Source organism: Rhinopithecus roxellana, chromosome 5, assembly GCF_007565055.1.
Source record: "Rhinopithecus roxellana isolate Shanxi Qingling chromosome 5, ASM756505v1, whole genome shotgun sequence".
NCBI classification, from domain to species: domain Eukaryota; kingdom Metazoa; phylum Chordata; class Mammalia; order Primates; family Cercopithecidae; genus Rhinopithecus; species Rhinopithecus roxellana.
Window position 1 is genome coordinate 131,985,045 of NC_044553.1, and position 16,398 is coordinate 132,001,442.

General features: G+C 42.6%; 2 protein-coding genes across 8 annotated transcripts in view; both read left to right on the plus strand.

Annotated features, from left to right (window-relative positions):
* The window catches only part of PTGR2 (prostaglandin reductase 2), a 34,316-nt gene extending 30,631 nt beyond the window's left edge, over nt 1-3,685 (plus strand). For all 5 annotated transcript variants that reach the window (XM_010382611.2, XM_010382614.2, XM_030930889.1 and 2 more), the window contains 2 exons: nt 378-417; nt 2,361-3,685. In XM_010382611.2, coding sequence (XP_010380913.1) covers nt 378-417; nt 2,361-2,437 — 117 coding nt within the window. In that variant the 3' untranslated portion in view covers nt 2,438-3,685. The remainder of the gene's footprint in view (nt 1-377; nt 418-2,360) is intronic.
* A 480-nt stretch (nt 3,686-4,165) lies between these two features.
* Nucleotides 4,166-16,398, plus strand: part of ZNF410 (zinc finger protein 410) — a 42,662-nt gene continuing 30,429 nt past the window's right edge. Inside the window, exons 1-5 of one of the 3 annotated variants that reach the window (XM_010382617.2) lie at nt 4,166-5,100; nt 7,849-8,030; nt 9,553-9,688; nt 12,374-12,592; nt 14,135-14,326. In XM_010382617.2, coding sequence (XP_010380919.1) covers nt 7,998-8,030; nt 9,553-9,688; nt 12,374-12,592; nt 14,135-14,326 — 580 coding nt within the window. In that variant the 5' untranslated portion in view covers nt 4,166-5,100; nt 7,849-7,997. The remainder of the gene's footprint in view (nt 5,101-7,848; nt 8,031-9,552; nt 9,689-12,373; nt 12,593-14,134; nt 14,327-16,398) is intronic. The other 2 variants (XM_010382616.2, XM_010382618.2) reach the window with 2 other exon arrangements.

Sequence of the window (16,398 nt, forward strand, 5' to 3'; positions counted from 1 at the left end):
TACCCATCTCAGCCTCCCAAAATGCTGGGATTACAGGTGTGAACCACTGCACCCGGACTGGCCTAGGCTATTCTTGAAACCTGCAGATGATAGGCAAAGTTGTACCTTTGTATGCTTCTGTACTTTATTTTTCTGTTTTAGAGTGTATAGCTTGTGATCTGTTACTAATTGAAGAGATTAAACAACAGGAAAATAGGATATTACTTTAAAAAAATCAATTGATAGGAAGCTTTTCTGGACTACCTACATGAAATAAAGATTATCTGTTTTTAGACAGAAGGTGCTAAATAGTATTGCTGCCTTTTGTAAGTATGGAAACTATTATATAGAAACATTGAAGTTTAAAGACTATTAAATCTACCTATTTTGATTTACAGATTAAGGAGACGGTGATAAATGGGTTGGAAAACATGGGAGGTAAGATGAATGTAGACTTATTTATTATATACTTGTGCTCAGCACACAAAGATAAAGTCTTTTTGTTTTTTTTTTGAGACGGAGTCTTGCCCTGTCGCCCAGGCTGGAAACAGTGCAGTGGCGCGATCTCAGCTCACTGCAAGCTCCGTCTCCCAGGCTCATGCCATTCTCTTGCCTCAGCTCACAAGTAGCGGGGACTACAGGTGCCCACCACCACGCCCAGCTAATTTTTTGTATTTTTAGTAGAGACGGGGTTTCACTGTCATAGCCAGGATGGTCCCAATCTTCTGACCTCGTGATCTGCCCGCCTCAGCCTCCCAAAGTGCTGGGATTACAGGTGTGAACCACCATGCCTGGCCCTTTTTTTTTTTTTTTTTTTTTTTTGAGATGGAGTCTTGCTCTGTCTCCCAGGCTGGAGTGGTGCAGTGGTGTGATCTTGGCTCACTGCAACCTCCACCTCCCGAGATCAAGCAATTCTCCTGCCTCTGTCTACCAAGTAGCTGGAACCACAGGCGTGCACTAGAATGCCTGGCTAATTTTTGTATTTTTAGTAGAGACAGGGTTTCAACATATTGGCCAGGCTGGTCTTGAACTTCTGAACTAAAGTGATTTGCCTGTCTCAGCCTCTCAAAGTGCTGGGATTACAGGTGTGACCCACCCCACAGGCCAAAGTCTTTTATCTTTTTATCTTTTAATGCTACCTCTCTGGCCTCCCCTTCCCTGCCCTTCCTTCCCCTTACCTCCCCTTTTTTTTAAGAGATGATCTTGCTCTGTTGCCCAGGCTGGAGTGCAGTGGCATGATCATAGCTAACTGTAACTTATGAACCCATGGGCTCAAGCAATCCTCTTACCAGAGTAGCTGGGACTACAATTACCTGCCACTATGCCCAGCCTTTTTTTTTTTTTTTTTTTTTTTAATTTTCCATAGAAACAGGGTCTCACTGTATTGTCCAGGCAACTCTGGCCTCAAATGATCCTCCTGCCTCAGCCTCCCAAAGTGCTGGAATTTACAGGTGGGAATGCCTGGCCCTTTTTTTAATTTTTGAGGTAGGGCCATGCTCTGTCACCCGGGCTGGAGTGCAGTGGTGCGATCATGGTTCACTGCAGCCTCTCCCTCCAAGGCTCAGATGATGCTCCCACCTCAGCCCCCAGAGTAGCTGGGACTACAGGCACACACCACCACTCCCAGCTGATTTTTGTATTTTTAGTAGAGATGGGGTTTCACCATGTTGGTCAGGCTGGTCTCAAACTCCTGACCTCAAGTGATCTGCCCACCTTGGCCTCCCAAAGTGCTGGGATTACAGTTGCGAGGCCCCATGCCTGGCCTTCACTGACATTTTATTCCCATATTTTTTTTGCCTCTAGTCTTCAGATACTGTAAACAATGAACCTTGATGTACATACCAATTAGATACCAATTAAATATTTTCAGTATAGGCAAAACTTTTTTTAAAGATGTTAATGGGGTTTGTGTATAACTTTTTACTTGAGATTTCTTTTTTTTTTTTTTTTTTGAGACGGAGTCTCGCTCTGTCACCCAGGCTGGAGTGCAGTGGTCGGATCTCAGCTCACTGCAAGCTCCGCCTCCCGGTTTACGCCATTCTCCTGCCTTAGCCTCCCAAGTAGCTGGGACTACAGGCGCCCGCCACCTCGCCCGGCTACTTTTTTTTTGTATTTTTTAGTAGAGACGGGGTTTCACCGTGTTAGCCAGGATGGTCTCGATCTCCTGACCTCATGATCCGCCTGTCTCGGCCTCCCAAAGTGCTGGGATTACAGGCTTGAGCCACCGGGCCCGGCCGAGATTTCTTTTCATGACAATTTTCTATGCTTAATATTGAAAATCACTGAAAAAGTTATTGAAGATAATTTTGTATTACACCTTTTGGAAACAAGTATGATAGTGACATTTACCTTTTCAGATAATCTACTTTCTCTTTTTCCAGCTGCATTCCAGTCCATGATGACAGGAGGTAACATTGGAAAGCAGATAGTTTGCATTTCAGAAGAAATCTCTTTGTAATCGCTGTAAATGTCTTCAAGGCAATCATAGATTTCTTTTCCATTTTGCATATTTTCAAAGATACATTAAAAATGCTTAGAATATACATAGCTCTTGATTTAAATGTGATCATAGGTGTTATTTTTAAGTTGCATAGGGGATTTGATACAACCATTAATGGATGACACACAATAGGTTTTTAATAGTAACTTTCAGTAATTACTTTTAATTTAAAAGAATGCTTGAGAGGCACTTTGTAAAGATTTGTTAAACTGGAAAAGTTTTACATGATCTGATACAACCATTAATGAATCAGACACAATAGGTTTTTAAAAATAATAACTTTTATTAATTTAAAATAGAATGCTTAAAATAGAATACTTGAGAGGCACTTAGTAAAGATTTGTTGAACTGGAAATGTTTTACATGATTCTTAAACTGAAACTTGATGTAAAAATAGAATTGAGATGGCCTTTTTTTCACATTGTAGACAGAAAAGAGACTTAATGGTATGATGTGTACATAGGGACTAGGGGCAGGATTGGGGGGTTTCAGAGCTTGTGTAACAGTTTTTGGGATAGGAGACCAGTGGCTTTGGGTTGGGATTAGTATGGGAAGATAAATACCTTAGGTTGACAAGATTTACTCCAGAGGATGATCTCTTTGTATTTGCCAAATAATTTACTGTATAGCCTAAAAACTCAATATATATTGAGAAAAGTGTATGTTTATTTTAGGTTAGCAGGCACATACTGTCAAATAGTTGTAAAGATTGAGAGGGCAAACAGATGTAAACATCAGTTGGAGTTTTAGGTAATTAAAAAGATTGCCGGCCGGGCCTGATGTCTCAAGCCTGTAATCCTAGCACTTTGGGAGCCAGAGGCGGGCAGATAGACCAGCCTGGCCAACACAGTGAAACCCCCTCTCTCTAAAAATACAAAAATTAGCAGGGCATGGTGGTGGGTGCCTGTAATTACGGCTACTCAAGAGGCTGAGGGTGGAGAATCATTTGAACCTGGGAGGGGGAGGTTGCAGTGAGCTGAAATCGCACCATTGCGCCCCAGCCTGGGCCACAAGAGTGAAATTCCATCTCAAAAAACAAAAACAGATTGACAATAAAGACAGTTTCAGAAAATCACTGGACTGGGCAAATTAACAAATGTTTGTAAACATGAATGTTCAGGAACTGCTGATGTACCTCAAGAGTTTGTTTTATTAATTGTACTCAACCCTCACAGAACAGTAAAACTGAGGATTATTGTTTCTGAATGTTTTGGCTTATGATCGTCTGTCTACACACTGCCAATATACTTTTGTATGCAACATTTGTAATAAGTAGATTCAAATTGTGTTGGTAATCAGCTTCTCCAGTTTACTTGAGTGGCCCTTTCTTGTTACTTTTCCTGGACCATTTCATCTCCTGAGGGGGTTTCACCTTTTCTTTGTATGTTGCTAACTCCCAAATCTCCATCTGTATTTCTCACCTCTTTCTTGAGCACTGGACCTTTACCTCCAAGTAAATATCCTCAACTCTGGATTGGCACCTTATACTATGCTTTTTCTTTTTCGTCTCGCTCTGCCGCCCAGGCTGGAGTGCAGTGGCACGATCTCGGCTCACTGCAACCTCCGCCTCCCGGGTTCAAGCGATTCTCCTGCCTCAGCCTCCAGAGTAGCTAGGATTACAGACCCCCGCCACCACGCTTGGCTAGTATTTTTAGTAGAGACGGGATTTCACTGCGTTAGGATGGTCTCTATCTCCTGACCTAGTGATCCGCCCGCCTTAGCCTCCCAAAGTGCTGGAATTACAGGCGTAAGCCACCGAGTTCGGCCTACTCTGCTTTTCTGAAGTGGAATTATCTTCCCCTGAAACGTTTCTCCTTTATTTTAAATGACCATTAGTAATTTGTGTACCCAAACCTGTCATCAAGGCTTATCTTTAACCTTGAAAATCCCTTTTTAAAGGTAACTCCTTTAATTCCCATTAGTTGAGTCTCTCATTCCTCCGCACGCAAATACTTAAAAATAAGTAATTTCAAGAAGTCAAACTCACAAAGCTTTAACAAGGTGGCATCTAGCTTGGAAGTCAAGTGTTCAAGGCCGCAGTCGGGACATCCAAGAGCTCTTTACATCCTAATTACAACACCGAATCCAGACTCACTGCATACCCCGTCCCGTATATAATGCAAAACTTGATTCTGCAAGTTCCTTTCTCAGGCGGTGAAACTTCGAGGTCCTCTCCAAGGAGACCTCTGATAAATGTTTAAGAGTGATCCTTTCTCGTTTGCCTCCATTGCAACGCCTCCGCTGATGGTAAAAACTACTCCCTCCGCTACTGCGGGGTGGCAGTGACGTCAACGAATTAGCTGACCTGTTTTTTCGGGCTTCGCGGACCTAGGTGTCCCGAAGGCCGAGAGTGAGTGGGAGCGGGGAGGCTGCGGCTCCTCCTGTCCCGGGCGGAGCCCTGCGTCGCGGGCCTGGGCAGTCCCCGCCAGCAGCCTTGACGTCTGCGTCCCCAGCGGTGCTGCAGCCACCCAGCCCTGAGGCGAGCGAGTGGGTGTGTGCGTGGGGGGTCGGCCAAACTTCCTGTCCCGCGCTCGAGCTGCTTCCGGCGGGAGCCGGAAGACGTTGTGTGTGGACGGAATTCGGGACCGACAGACGGCCGGCCGGCTTCCCTGAACTGGAAGGTGAGCTCCGAGGTGGGCCTGGCCACACCTGCTCGGCTAGGTAGTAACCGAGAGGGCGGGGGCCATTACCGGCTACTTGGGGCCTGGGGCCGAGTTCACCCCGAGAGAGGAAACCGCCCTCCTTGGGCATCCCTCCAGGATCTGGCAGGCCTGGGAGCGGCCAGTCTGAAGCCCTGCGGCTTTGGCCTTCCCCTCGCGGGTCTTTAGGGGCGATGTTCCTGCTCCTTTGCTTGGTTTTGGGGGCAGGGATATAGGAACGGACTGTCCTGAGAAAGCCGGAGTCAGCGAGTCCCCGGGGCGGGGGCTCTTGGACTGCACTCGCAGCCGGGGCCTGCCCACGGACCTTGGGGCCTTATTACTAAGGCCTTTGTGGTGTGGGATAGAGGATGCCAGGAGGCCTTTCCCTGAATGTTTCAGTCCAGAGCTACCCTCTCCTTTCATACCACTTACTTTCTGCGTCTGGAAAAGGGACAGCTGCCTTCTCGACTGGGCTGGGTCGCCCGTTTCACCTTTGCCTGTCAGGAGGGTAGGGGAGAGTGTGTGAATTGTGTTCACGGCCTTTATACATTTCGTGTCGAATCTTCTGAAGTTTCTCAAGATAATCCAATTTATTAAAGTTTATCCCACTTGCTCATGAGGCTCAGAAATGCATTTAGGCACCATTTGGAAGTTAAATATTATTAAGTTGGGACTTAAGAATTAGTACTTAGGTTGGCACGAAGGTCAACGCAGCATCTTTGCAGTAAATAAACATTTGGAAGTAAAGTCGGGCATTTTGTTAGGGGGTGAGAAATTGCACTTGTTTTTTTCTTAGTGTGGTGCAGAGTAAAAGACAATTAAAGTAGCAGTCAGAAGTTTTAAGTTCTAGTTTTTTACGTTTTGCATCTAAGTAGATGTCTAATTTTTGGCAAGTTGCTGAATCTCTAGCTCTGGGGAGTTTTTCTATATAAACGAAGGGGTTTACCCTTAGGGTTATGACAATTATTCCGAAGCACTGAACTTTGAATAGAAGTGACATAAGCATTTCTTTGTTTTGGAAAGGTAACTTGAAAGGCTGCCTAAAGGATGCATTGGAAAGAGGAATTTTAAAGGCGGGATGACCAGTTAGAAGCCTGTTTTAATAGTATAGTAGAAAGTTACTGAGAGACGTAAACAGGGCTTTACAGTAGGGAACAGAGAACATTCTGGGAACAGAGAATCATGGGAATTATTTTTAAATGGAGAAAGAGAGAGATTTAAAGACCTAGAATTTGCAGCTGAGTGGGAGGAAGATTGGGCGATCATTGAAATAGATAATACAAGAAGAACAGGTTTGGTAAGGAAGATAATAATCTGGATTTTGGACATTGTTAGGTTTGAGATGCTGTTGGATGTACATACATGTGGAGATACCTAGCAAGCAGTTAGAAATGAAGGTTTGGAGTTCAGAGATGACTAGAGAAAAATGTGGGTATCATTTGTAGTGTCATTCATTCATTATACAAATATTTAGTATCTACCAGTTGCTTACTGGGAAGCTTGTATGGAAGCCCTTTAAGCTCATAATAAACACATTAGAAGTGGGAAGTGACTGTTAATGGGCACAGGGTTTCCTTGTGAGGTGATGAAATGTTGTAAAATTGATTGTGCTTGTACAACTCTGAATAAACTAAAGACGTTTTAATTGTACTCTTTAGATGAGTCAATAGTATGGTATATGAACAATATCTTAGTGAAACTAATTTTTTTTTTTTTTTTTTGGTGACGGAGTCTCACTCTATCCACCAGGCTGGAGTGCAGTGGCGCGATCTCGGCTCACTGCAAGCTCCGCCTCCTGGGTTCACGCCATTCTCCTGCCTCAGCCTCCCTAGTAGCTGGGACTACAGGCGCCCGCCACCGCGCCCGGCTAATTTTTTGAATTTTTAGTAGAGACGGGGTTTCACCGTGGTCTCGATCTCCTGACCTTGTGATCCGCCCGTCTCGGCCTCCCAAAGTGCTGGGATTACAGGCGTGAGCCACCGCTCCCGGCGAAACTAATTTTTAAAAAAGATTTACATTGCAGTTTTGGAAATCTGTTGAGTAAGGAATTGGGAATACGAATGTTTAATTGCATATTTGCTGTTACACCTATAGCTAATTAGTACGTTACTCTGTTAAAGATGAGATCCTCACAGTACACTTCATAAGATACTGAGTGCTGGCCGGGCGCGGTGGCTCAAGCCTGTAATCCCAGCACTTTGGGAGGTCGAGACGGGCAGATCACGAGGTCAGGAGATCGTAGACCATCCTGGCTAATACGGTGAAACCCCGTCTCTACTAAAAAATACAAAAAACTAGCCGGGCGAGGTGGCGGGCGCCTGTAGTCCCAGCTACTCGGGAGGCTGAGGCAGGAGAATGGCGTAAACCCGGGAGGCGGAGCTTGCAGTGAGCTGAGATCCGGCCACTGCACTCCAGCCTGGGCGACAGAGCAAAGCCTCCGTCTCAAAAAAAAAAAAAAAAAAAAAGATGGCCATCTTTGGACATAGCTCTATCCATATTTAAGATAGTTTCTTAGATTATTAAAGGTTGAAATACTGCATCAAAGCATAGTATTTTTATGGGTTTTGATCAAAGCCTGTTGAGCTTGTTGTATTTTAAAACAAGTGTTTTGATTTGAATTCTTTATTTGCTTGCTTGTGATTTTTTTTGGATATGTGAAGAAGTGTCTTTATGTACCTGTGTTTTCCCACTGCTCTTAATGCCCCTTCTCTCTTTTTTACCCTATTCTAGGTTAAATTGATTAACCACCTAATACAACATCTTACAGGAAGAACATAGTATTTCCTAGAGGAATATGAACATAACAGGAAGGTATCATTGGCTCTGAATTAAATTTGAACTTGTCCCCTGAATAGCTACAGGTTTTGGAAGCTGAATCAATGTTATCAGATGAGTTAGAATCCAAACCAGAGGTGAGCCCAGTCAGTCTGTTTCCTTTTCTTTTGGTGGGCTATATTTCAAAGTTTATCTTTAGGGGTCAGCAAACTTTTTATTCAATGAGCCAGATAATAAATATTTTAGGTTTTATAAGCTATATATGTTTTTCAGTGTATGTAAAATCATTATACATTTAGATAATTATGTAATAAAATCTTGTAAATAAAAATATGTTTATGTGTAAATATGTACTCACATAAATATGAGATACAAGCGATGTATGTAGGTGTATACATATATAAATATTTACTACTACAAATTCTTCGTTTATTTTATATATGTAAGTATTTTCTTTCTAAATGTGATTAGGGGATTTAAACATTTTTTGTTGTTCACTTTTCTTTAAATTTAGCACATCTTGTTGCAGAATGGACACTGAATTTGGAATCAGATTACTTAAATTTGAGGATTGGCATTGCTCCTAACTAGTCATGTGACCTTAGACAAGTCACTTAATGTTTCAATTTGATTCCTCAGCTGTAAAATACACCTTAAGGCCAGGCGCGGTGGCTCATGCCTGTAATCCCGTCACTTTGGGAGGCCGAGGCAGGCGGATCACGAGGTCAGGAGATCGAGACCATCCTGGCTAACACAGTGAAACCCCGTCTCTACTAAAAATACAAAAAAAATTAGCGGGGCCTGGTGGCGGGCACCTGTAGTCCCAGCTACTTGGGAGGCTGAGGCAGGAGAATGGCGTGATCCCGCGAGGCAGAGCTTGCATTTAGCCGAGATCGTGCCACTGCACTCCAGCCTGGGTGACAGAGCGAGACTCTGTCTCCAAAAACAAAAAAATACATCTTAAATCTTACTGGGTTAATGTGATAATTAAGTGAGCCAGTACACAGAAAATTGCTTTGTAAAATGTAATCAATATGATACAGTTGATTTTTTTAAGCCATTATTTTAAAATGTAATTATTTTTATCATTTCTCTGTTTGACAGAAGGTGGCAGAGGTTAACTTAATTACAGTGAAGTGTCACTTAGCGATAGAGACACATTCTGAGAAATATGACATTAGTTGACTTCATTATTATGCGAACATGGTAGAGTATACTTACACAGACCTGGATGGTTTAGCCTGCTACATTCCTAGGCTGTATGGTATACCCTATTGCCCCTGAGCTGCAAACCTATACAGCATGTTACTGTACTGAATACTGTAGGCAGTTGAAGCATAGTGGTAAACATTGTGTATCTAAACATATCTAAATGTGGAAAAAGTACAGTAAAAATAGGGCATTACAATCTTACGGGACCATAATCCTGTATATGGTCTGTTAACTGAAATGTTGTTACGCAACACATGACTTTATATAAATCAGCTGTTCTCTAGAACAGACAACTTGATAAAATAACTTTAGATATTATGGTGTTTATTTTTCTTTGAATATGGATGAGACTAGTGAGCAGTCTTAATATTACCTTTTGGTAAATTCGGAGGTTTAGATACATTTCTAACAACTTGTATTTCTCAGTGTTGTCTTTTTTCCCCCTAGCTCCTGGTACAGTTTGTTCAGAATACATCCATCCCATTGGGACAGGGGCTTGTAGAATCAGAAGCTAAAGATATTACTTGTTTGTCCCTCCTTCCTGTGACTGAAGCCTCAGAATGCAGTCGGCTAATGTTACCAGGTAAAAATTAAGATCACTAGAGATAGGATAAGGAAGTCTTAAGAGCTTAGCCTACTCTATGTTACTGGTGGAATGAATATATCACTTAATAACTGACTGGTGGAAACTGTAAAAATTAGGAGTCATGGAGAAAAAGCAACCATGAAATCATTAGTGCTTTGGTAGTTTAAGCCATAGGAATGGATATGATCACCCAAAGAGTGTGAGAGTGGGGAAAAAAGGTCAATGCAAAACTATGGAACTATTTATTTAAGGTACAGGGTAGGGCAGGAGAACTTGTAAAGGAGGAAAGAAGCAAAGAGTAAAATAGTTGGATGAACATCAGCAGAGTGGAGGCATGAAACCCAGGGGAAATCATTGTATCAAATGATACTGACAGGCCCAGTGAAATAGGGACTAAAAGGACACCATTGACTTTGGCAGAACCTGTTCCATGGAGAGAAGAGGATGGAAAGTCAGGCTGCAGTGACTTGAGTGTACAAGCTTTTTTTTTTTTTTTTTTTTTTTTTTGAGACGGAGTGTCACTCTGTCGCCCAGACTGGAGTGCAGTGGCGCGATCTTGGCTCACTGCAACCTCTGCCTCCCCTCCCGGGTTCAAGCTAGTCTCCTGCCTCAGCCTCCTAAGTAGCTGGGATTACAGGTGCGCGCCACTATGCCTGGCTAATTTTTGCATTTTAAGTAGAAACAGGGTTTCACCATGTTGGCCAGGCTGGTCTTGAACTCGTGACCTCAAGTGATCAGTCCACCTTGGCCTCCCAAAGTGCTGGGATTACAAGTGTGAGCCACTGCACCAGGCCTATCAATACATATTTTCTAAAGGCTCTCCTGGTACTAGAAGGAAAACGAGAAAGTGATGAGATAGAGGGAAATTTTTTTGTTTGTGTTAAGATCTGAGATATTTGAGGGTTGCTTTATGCTAAGAGGAAAGAACCAGTTAGAAAAGTTGAAGACAAGCCAGGTGTGGTGGCTCATGCCTGTAATCCCAGCACTTTGGGAGGCTGAGGCAGGAAGATTGCTTGATCCCAGGAGATTGAGACCAGCCTGGGCAACATGGCGAGACCTCGTCTCTACAAAAAATTAAAAATTAGCTGGGCATGGTGGTGTGCACTTGTAGTCCCAGCTAAGGTGGGAAGATCACTTGAGCCCAGGAGTTTGAGGCTTCAGTAAGCTGTTTTTGCAACACGGCACTACGTCCTGGGTGGATAGAGCAACACCTTAAAAGAAATAGTAATAATAAATTAAAATATATATATATATATATATATAAACAATAATTAAGGAAATGAAAACAACAGAGTGTCCATCTCCCCTTAGAATGACTGTTATAAAGATGGAAGATAACAAGTGTTGGCAAGTATATGGAGAAAAGGTAACCTTTGTACACTGTTGGTGGGAACGTAAATTAGTACAGCCATTATGGAAACTGTATGGAAGTTCCTCAGAAAACTAAAAATGGAGCTACCATATGACCCAGCAATCTAACTTGTAGGTATATATCTAAAGGAATTGAAATCAGTAAGTCAAAGATGTCTGTACTTACATGTTAATTGCAGCATTATTCATAATAACCAAGATATGGAATCAGCTTTAGTGTTCATCTACTAATGAATGGATTTTTAAAAAATGCTTTCACCTTCTTTTCCACATTTCCTTTAGTTTTAATTTTGATTTAAAGTATTTGAGACATACGAACAAGTATAGATAAAAGTAAATGAAAATCCAAATACTTGGGCCGGGCGCGGTGGCTCAAGCCTGTAATCCCAGCACTTTGGGAGGCCGAGACGGGTGGATCACGAGGTCAGGAGATCGAGACCATCCTGGCTAATACGGTGAAACCCTGTCTCTACTTAAAAATACAAAAAACTAGCCGGGCGACGAGGCGGGCACCTGTAGTCCCAGCTACTCGGGAGGCTGAGGCAGGAGAATGGCGTAAACCCGGGAGGCGGAGCTTGCAGTGAGCTGAGATCCGGCCACTGCACTCCAGCCTGGGTGGCAGAGCAAGACTCTGTCTCAAAAAAAAAAAAATCCAAATACTTGCCTCCCAGCTCATAAAACACAATATTACAGGCTGGGCGTGGTGGTTCACACCTATAATCCGAGCACTTTGGGAGGCCGAGGCAGGTGGATCACTTGAGGTCAGGAGTTTGAGACCAGCCTGGCTGGTGAAACCCTGTCTCTACTAAAAATACAAAAGTTAGCCAGGCATGGTGGCACAGAAAAAATACCACAGCCTGAGATACAACCAGAGGTAAAAAGGTAATGGCAAAAACTGCAATAGCTTTTGCACCAAACTAATATAAAAGTTAAGGAGAGGGAGCTCTCTACAAGAAAAATAAAATGTAAATCCTATTCTTGAGCTAGTATTCATTGTATAGCTATATTTTTCAAGGAAAAAGTACTGATTTCTGGCTTCAAAAAGGACTAAATTCCATGGTCCAAATGTGAATGGTTGGTTATTCACCAACCATTACTGCCAAGTGACAGAGAATTCTGTTCCTCACATTTTGGCTGACTGCTTTAGAACATAAAGCCATCTCTCTGTTCTTCTGTGAGACAAAGTTATTATTTGTATAATGAGAATGCTGTCTGCTCCTATAAGGATGTTAGCTTCCAAGAGATGTTGGGTGCTGTGTATCAAAATGGTGAGCCCCTGGAGATAAAGCTGTGATATTTTCCCTTTACTAGATGATACTACAAATCATTCTAACTCCTCCAAGGAGGTCCCTTCCTCAGCTGTTTTGAGAAGCCTTCGGGTGAATGTAGGTCCAGACGGAGAGGAGACGAGAGCTCAGACTGTACAGAAATCCCCGGAGTTTTTGTCCACTTCAGAGTCTTCTAGCTTGTTGCAAGATCTACAGCCAAGTGATAGCACTTCTTTTATTCTTCTTAACCTAACAAGAGCAGGTATTCTTTCCTTTTCTTGAGCTCTGCTAATGCCTAAGAAAAAAATTAGGGGTGGGGCATATTTTACTTAGTCATACTTGAAAGAAGCTTTATTATTTTATTATTTTGGAGAATTGGTCTGTCTGGTGACCATTTGAATATGTAGAGGGAGTGGGAGGACTCTAGTATGACCCATCTTGTTTGGGAAATTATGTAGTGCCATTTACTGAGATCGAACAGGAAGAGCAAGGCTTGGGGGAGGATGATTAGTTCCAATTTATGCCTATTTATGTTGAGATTTTGGAGGTACATTCAGGAGGACATGTCCTTTAGAGAGTTAGAAACAGGAATCCAGAGTTCTAGAAAGGTCTGTTTTGGTGCTTATCAGCATTCAGGAAATGTATGAAACAATGAGTGTGGATTCTTTGATTCAAGAGAAGTCTGAAGCATAAACAGAAAAGAAGGCAAGTCTGGGACCCTAGGAAAAAACATTTAAGAGGACAACAGAAGAACAGGAAGGAGCAGCTGGAAGGGGATGAAGAGAACTGGAGAGATTGGTAGCGGGGAAGCAAAGGGAGGAAGAAGTTTTAAGGCAGAAAATACACTAAATCATGCCAAATGCTACATGATGGGCTTATTAGTGAGAAGTGTGTGTCTGGTGACCCTAGCAAGAGCAGTTGTTACTGTGGTAGCTAAGGTAGAGGCCAAGGTTAAATAGATGGGGAGTGGATGGGAGGTAAGACAGTAGATATGCAAGTTAGAAGGTACACTTGTTCAAGAAACTTGACTTTAAAGGAACAGGGAAGAAGGTAATAGCTAGAGAAGTACTTGGGGTTTTCTACTTCTTTTAAAAAATAAGGGTGAGAGACTTGAGTTAGGACATATTTAAAGACTATAAGGAAATGCTGGCCGATAGGAAACTGGTTGCAGATGGGAGAGAGGAGATAACAAGTATATATGAGGGGATAATTGAAGAATGAGAATGAAATACTGTAGATGGGGGTTTAGTCTGGTTGACCAAGAAAGACAGCTTTGCCTCTGAAACCAGAGGAGGCAAGGTAACGACAAGCCTGTAGACTAAAGGTAGAAAGGTAATTGCCTACTTTTCAATGAGAAGTTTGAGGTAAAAGGCGAAGGTCAGGAATAGCTTATTTAGGACATGGAGAGTTTCTGGGCCAGGCACAGTGGCTCACGCCTGTAATCCCAGTACTTTGTGAGGCCGAGGTGGGCGGATTACAAGGTCAGGAGTTCACGACCAGCCTGACCCACGTGGTGAAACCCTGTCTCTACTAAAAATACAAAAATTAGCTGGGCATGGTGGCGCATGCCTGTAATCCCAGCTACTCAGAGGCTAAGGCAGGAGAATCGCTTGAACCTGGGAAGCAGAGGTTGTGGTAAGCTGAAATCGTGCCACTGCACTTCAGCCTAGGTGACAGAGCAAGACTCCGTCTCAAAAAAAAAAAAAAAAAAAGCGGGGGGCGGGGGTACATGGAGAGTTTCTGAGCCAGGGCAAATAAAAGGCTTGCTTGGTTGCTAACTTTTCATATGTTTTGTTTCTTCCAGGTCTGGGCTCTTCAGCTGAGCACTTAGTGTTTGTACAGGATGAGGCAGAAGATTCAGGGAATGATTTCCTCTCCAGTGAGAGCACAGACAGTAGCATTCCATGGTTCCTCCGGGTTCAAGAGTTGGCCCATGACAGTTTGATTGCTGCTACTCGTGCACAACTGGCAAAGAATGCAAAAACCAGCAGCAATGGTGAGGCCTGTTGGCATTTTCCTTGCCACTATTCTGTGCAAAGAGATTTTGGTAATGCAGTGGCTGGTTTGAGTTGTATATAATTCAAGTTATTTTATTGATGAGAGCAGAAGGGTAGAAATCTGTAAATTTTTAAAATTTTATTTTCTGTAAAATAACTTGGCCATACTAGATTTGTGTCCAAAACCAACTAGTATTCTGAATTCTCAACTTTAAAAATGTACAGAGCCCCTTTTAAAGAAAAAATAATATACATTCTGGGGTTTGAATTGTTTTTATTGTAATGTCTCTTAAATACGCAAAAACAGAAATTCTGTGTAAACTTCATATACTTAGAGCTCTTACAACCTCATGAAATCAAAACAGTTTTATCAGTTAATAGGAATAAAACTACCAAACCCATGAAAATAAAAATAACATTAAGTCATTGTGGCAGAGGATTATGTTTTGCTGAAACTGAATTGCTGCTCATGGCAGTTTAACAATTAGCTATGATGGTTTTAATGCTTTTTCTTTTTCAGTTCAGCATGCCTGTACTAATTACTCTGTGCCACTTTTCTGTTCTAGTAATTTTCTTTTCTTTTTTTTTTTTGAGACGGAGTCTCGCTCTGTCACCCAGGCTGGAGTGCAGTGGCTGGATCTCAGCTCACTGCAAGCTCCGCCTCCCGGGTTCACGCCATTCTCCTGCCTCAGCCTCCCGAGTAGCTGGGACTACAGGTGCCTGCCACCTCGCCTGGCTAGTTTTTTGTATTTTTAGTAGAGACGGGGTTTCACCGTGTTAGCCAGGATGGTCTCGATCTCCTGACCTCGTGATCCGCCCCTCTCGGCCTCCCAAAGTGCTGGGATTACAGGCTTGAGCCACCACGCCTGGCTGTTCTAGTAATTTTCAAAGCATTGTCACTGGTTCGTTGATGTCACATGGGAACTGAGAAATGCAAACTCTCAGGCCCATGCCAGACCTACTGAGTTAAAAACTTGGTTCTGATACATGTTAAAGCTTGAGAACCACGGCTCTATTCAGACCACTGCAGAATCTTTGCTTATGTAGCATGTCATGAATTCTTTTTTATGCCTGCCTCTGTGTTTTCTCATTAACATGTGACAACTCAATACTACATGGTTTAATGCTATCATTATCACAAACTAAGCTTAAGCACTTAGTATATAGCTGTTTGGAGTTTATGCAGATTATTTAGTATATGCTTTTTGTTATTTTTTGATTACCATTCAAATGAAAATAAAAAGTTTCTAATAGAGAACTATGAATATTTTGAAACATTAAATTTTTTTTTGTCTTCTTTTTTTTCCCTTTTTGTGGAGAATGGGGTTTTGCTCTGTTGCCCAGGCAGGTCTCAAACTCCTGGACTCAGGTTCTCCTCCTCCCTCTGGCTCCCTAAGTGCTGGGATTATAGGTGTGAGCAACCATGCTCAGCCAAACTCTAAACTTCTGTTCGTTTTCAAAATACTTAGTTCTGTTTATGACTACCATAGTGCTACTCAGAATGGTTCATTTTACCATTTTGGTAGGACCCTTAAAGTTCAGATTCTTCCTGAGATGTATGTGCCAATCTCTGGATGCTGAAACCTTCAGCATTTCCTCTTACATTGAAGAAATAGTGCCATATTTGCCAATGAGAAGTGGTGTAGGTAGGGGAGCTTGCAATTTAGAATCTGGGGGCTGGGATCCAGGCCTGGGATCATCATTTATTAGTTCCCTGCCTTGGGCAGTTTAACCTCCCTTAGCTTCAATTTTCTTATGATCTGAACATGGAGATCAGGCAGCTTACCTGATTGACTTGTTATGGAGATTATGTAACATTCTATCTGGGAAATGTTATAATCAGCAAAGCATTGTGTGGATGTTTTTCTTACTCTCAAAATATGTTGCCTTACTATCTTAACAACTACCTTGTATGCCTGAATATAAAATCACCCCAAATAGGCTGGGCGTGGTGGCTTACGCCTGTAATCCCAGCACTTTGGGAGGCTGAGGTGGGCGGATCATCTGAGGTCAGGAGTTTGAGACCAGCCTGACCAATGTTGAGAAACCCTGTCTCTACTAAAAATACAAA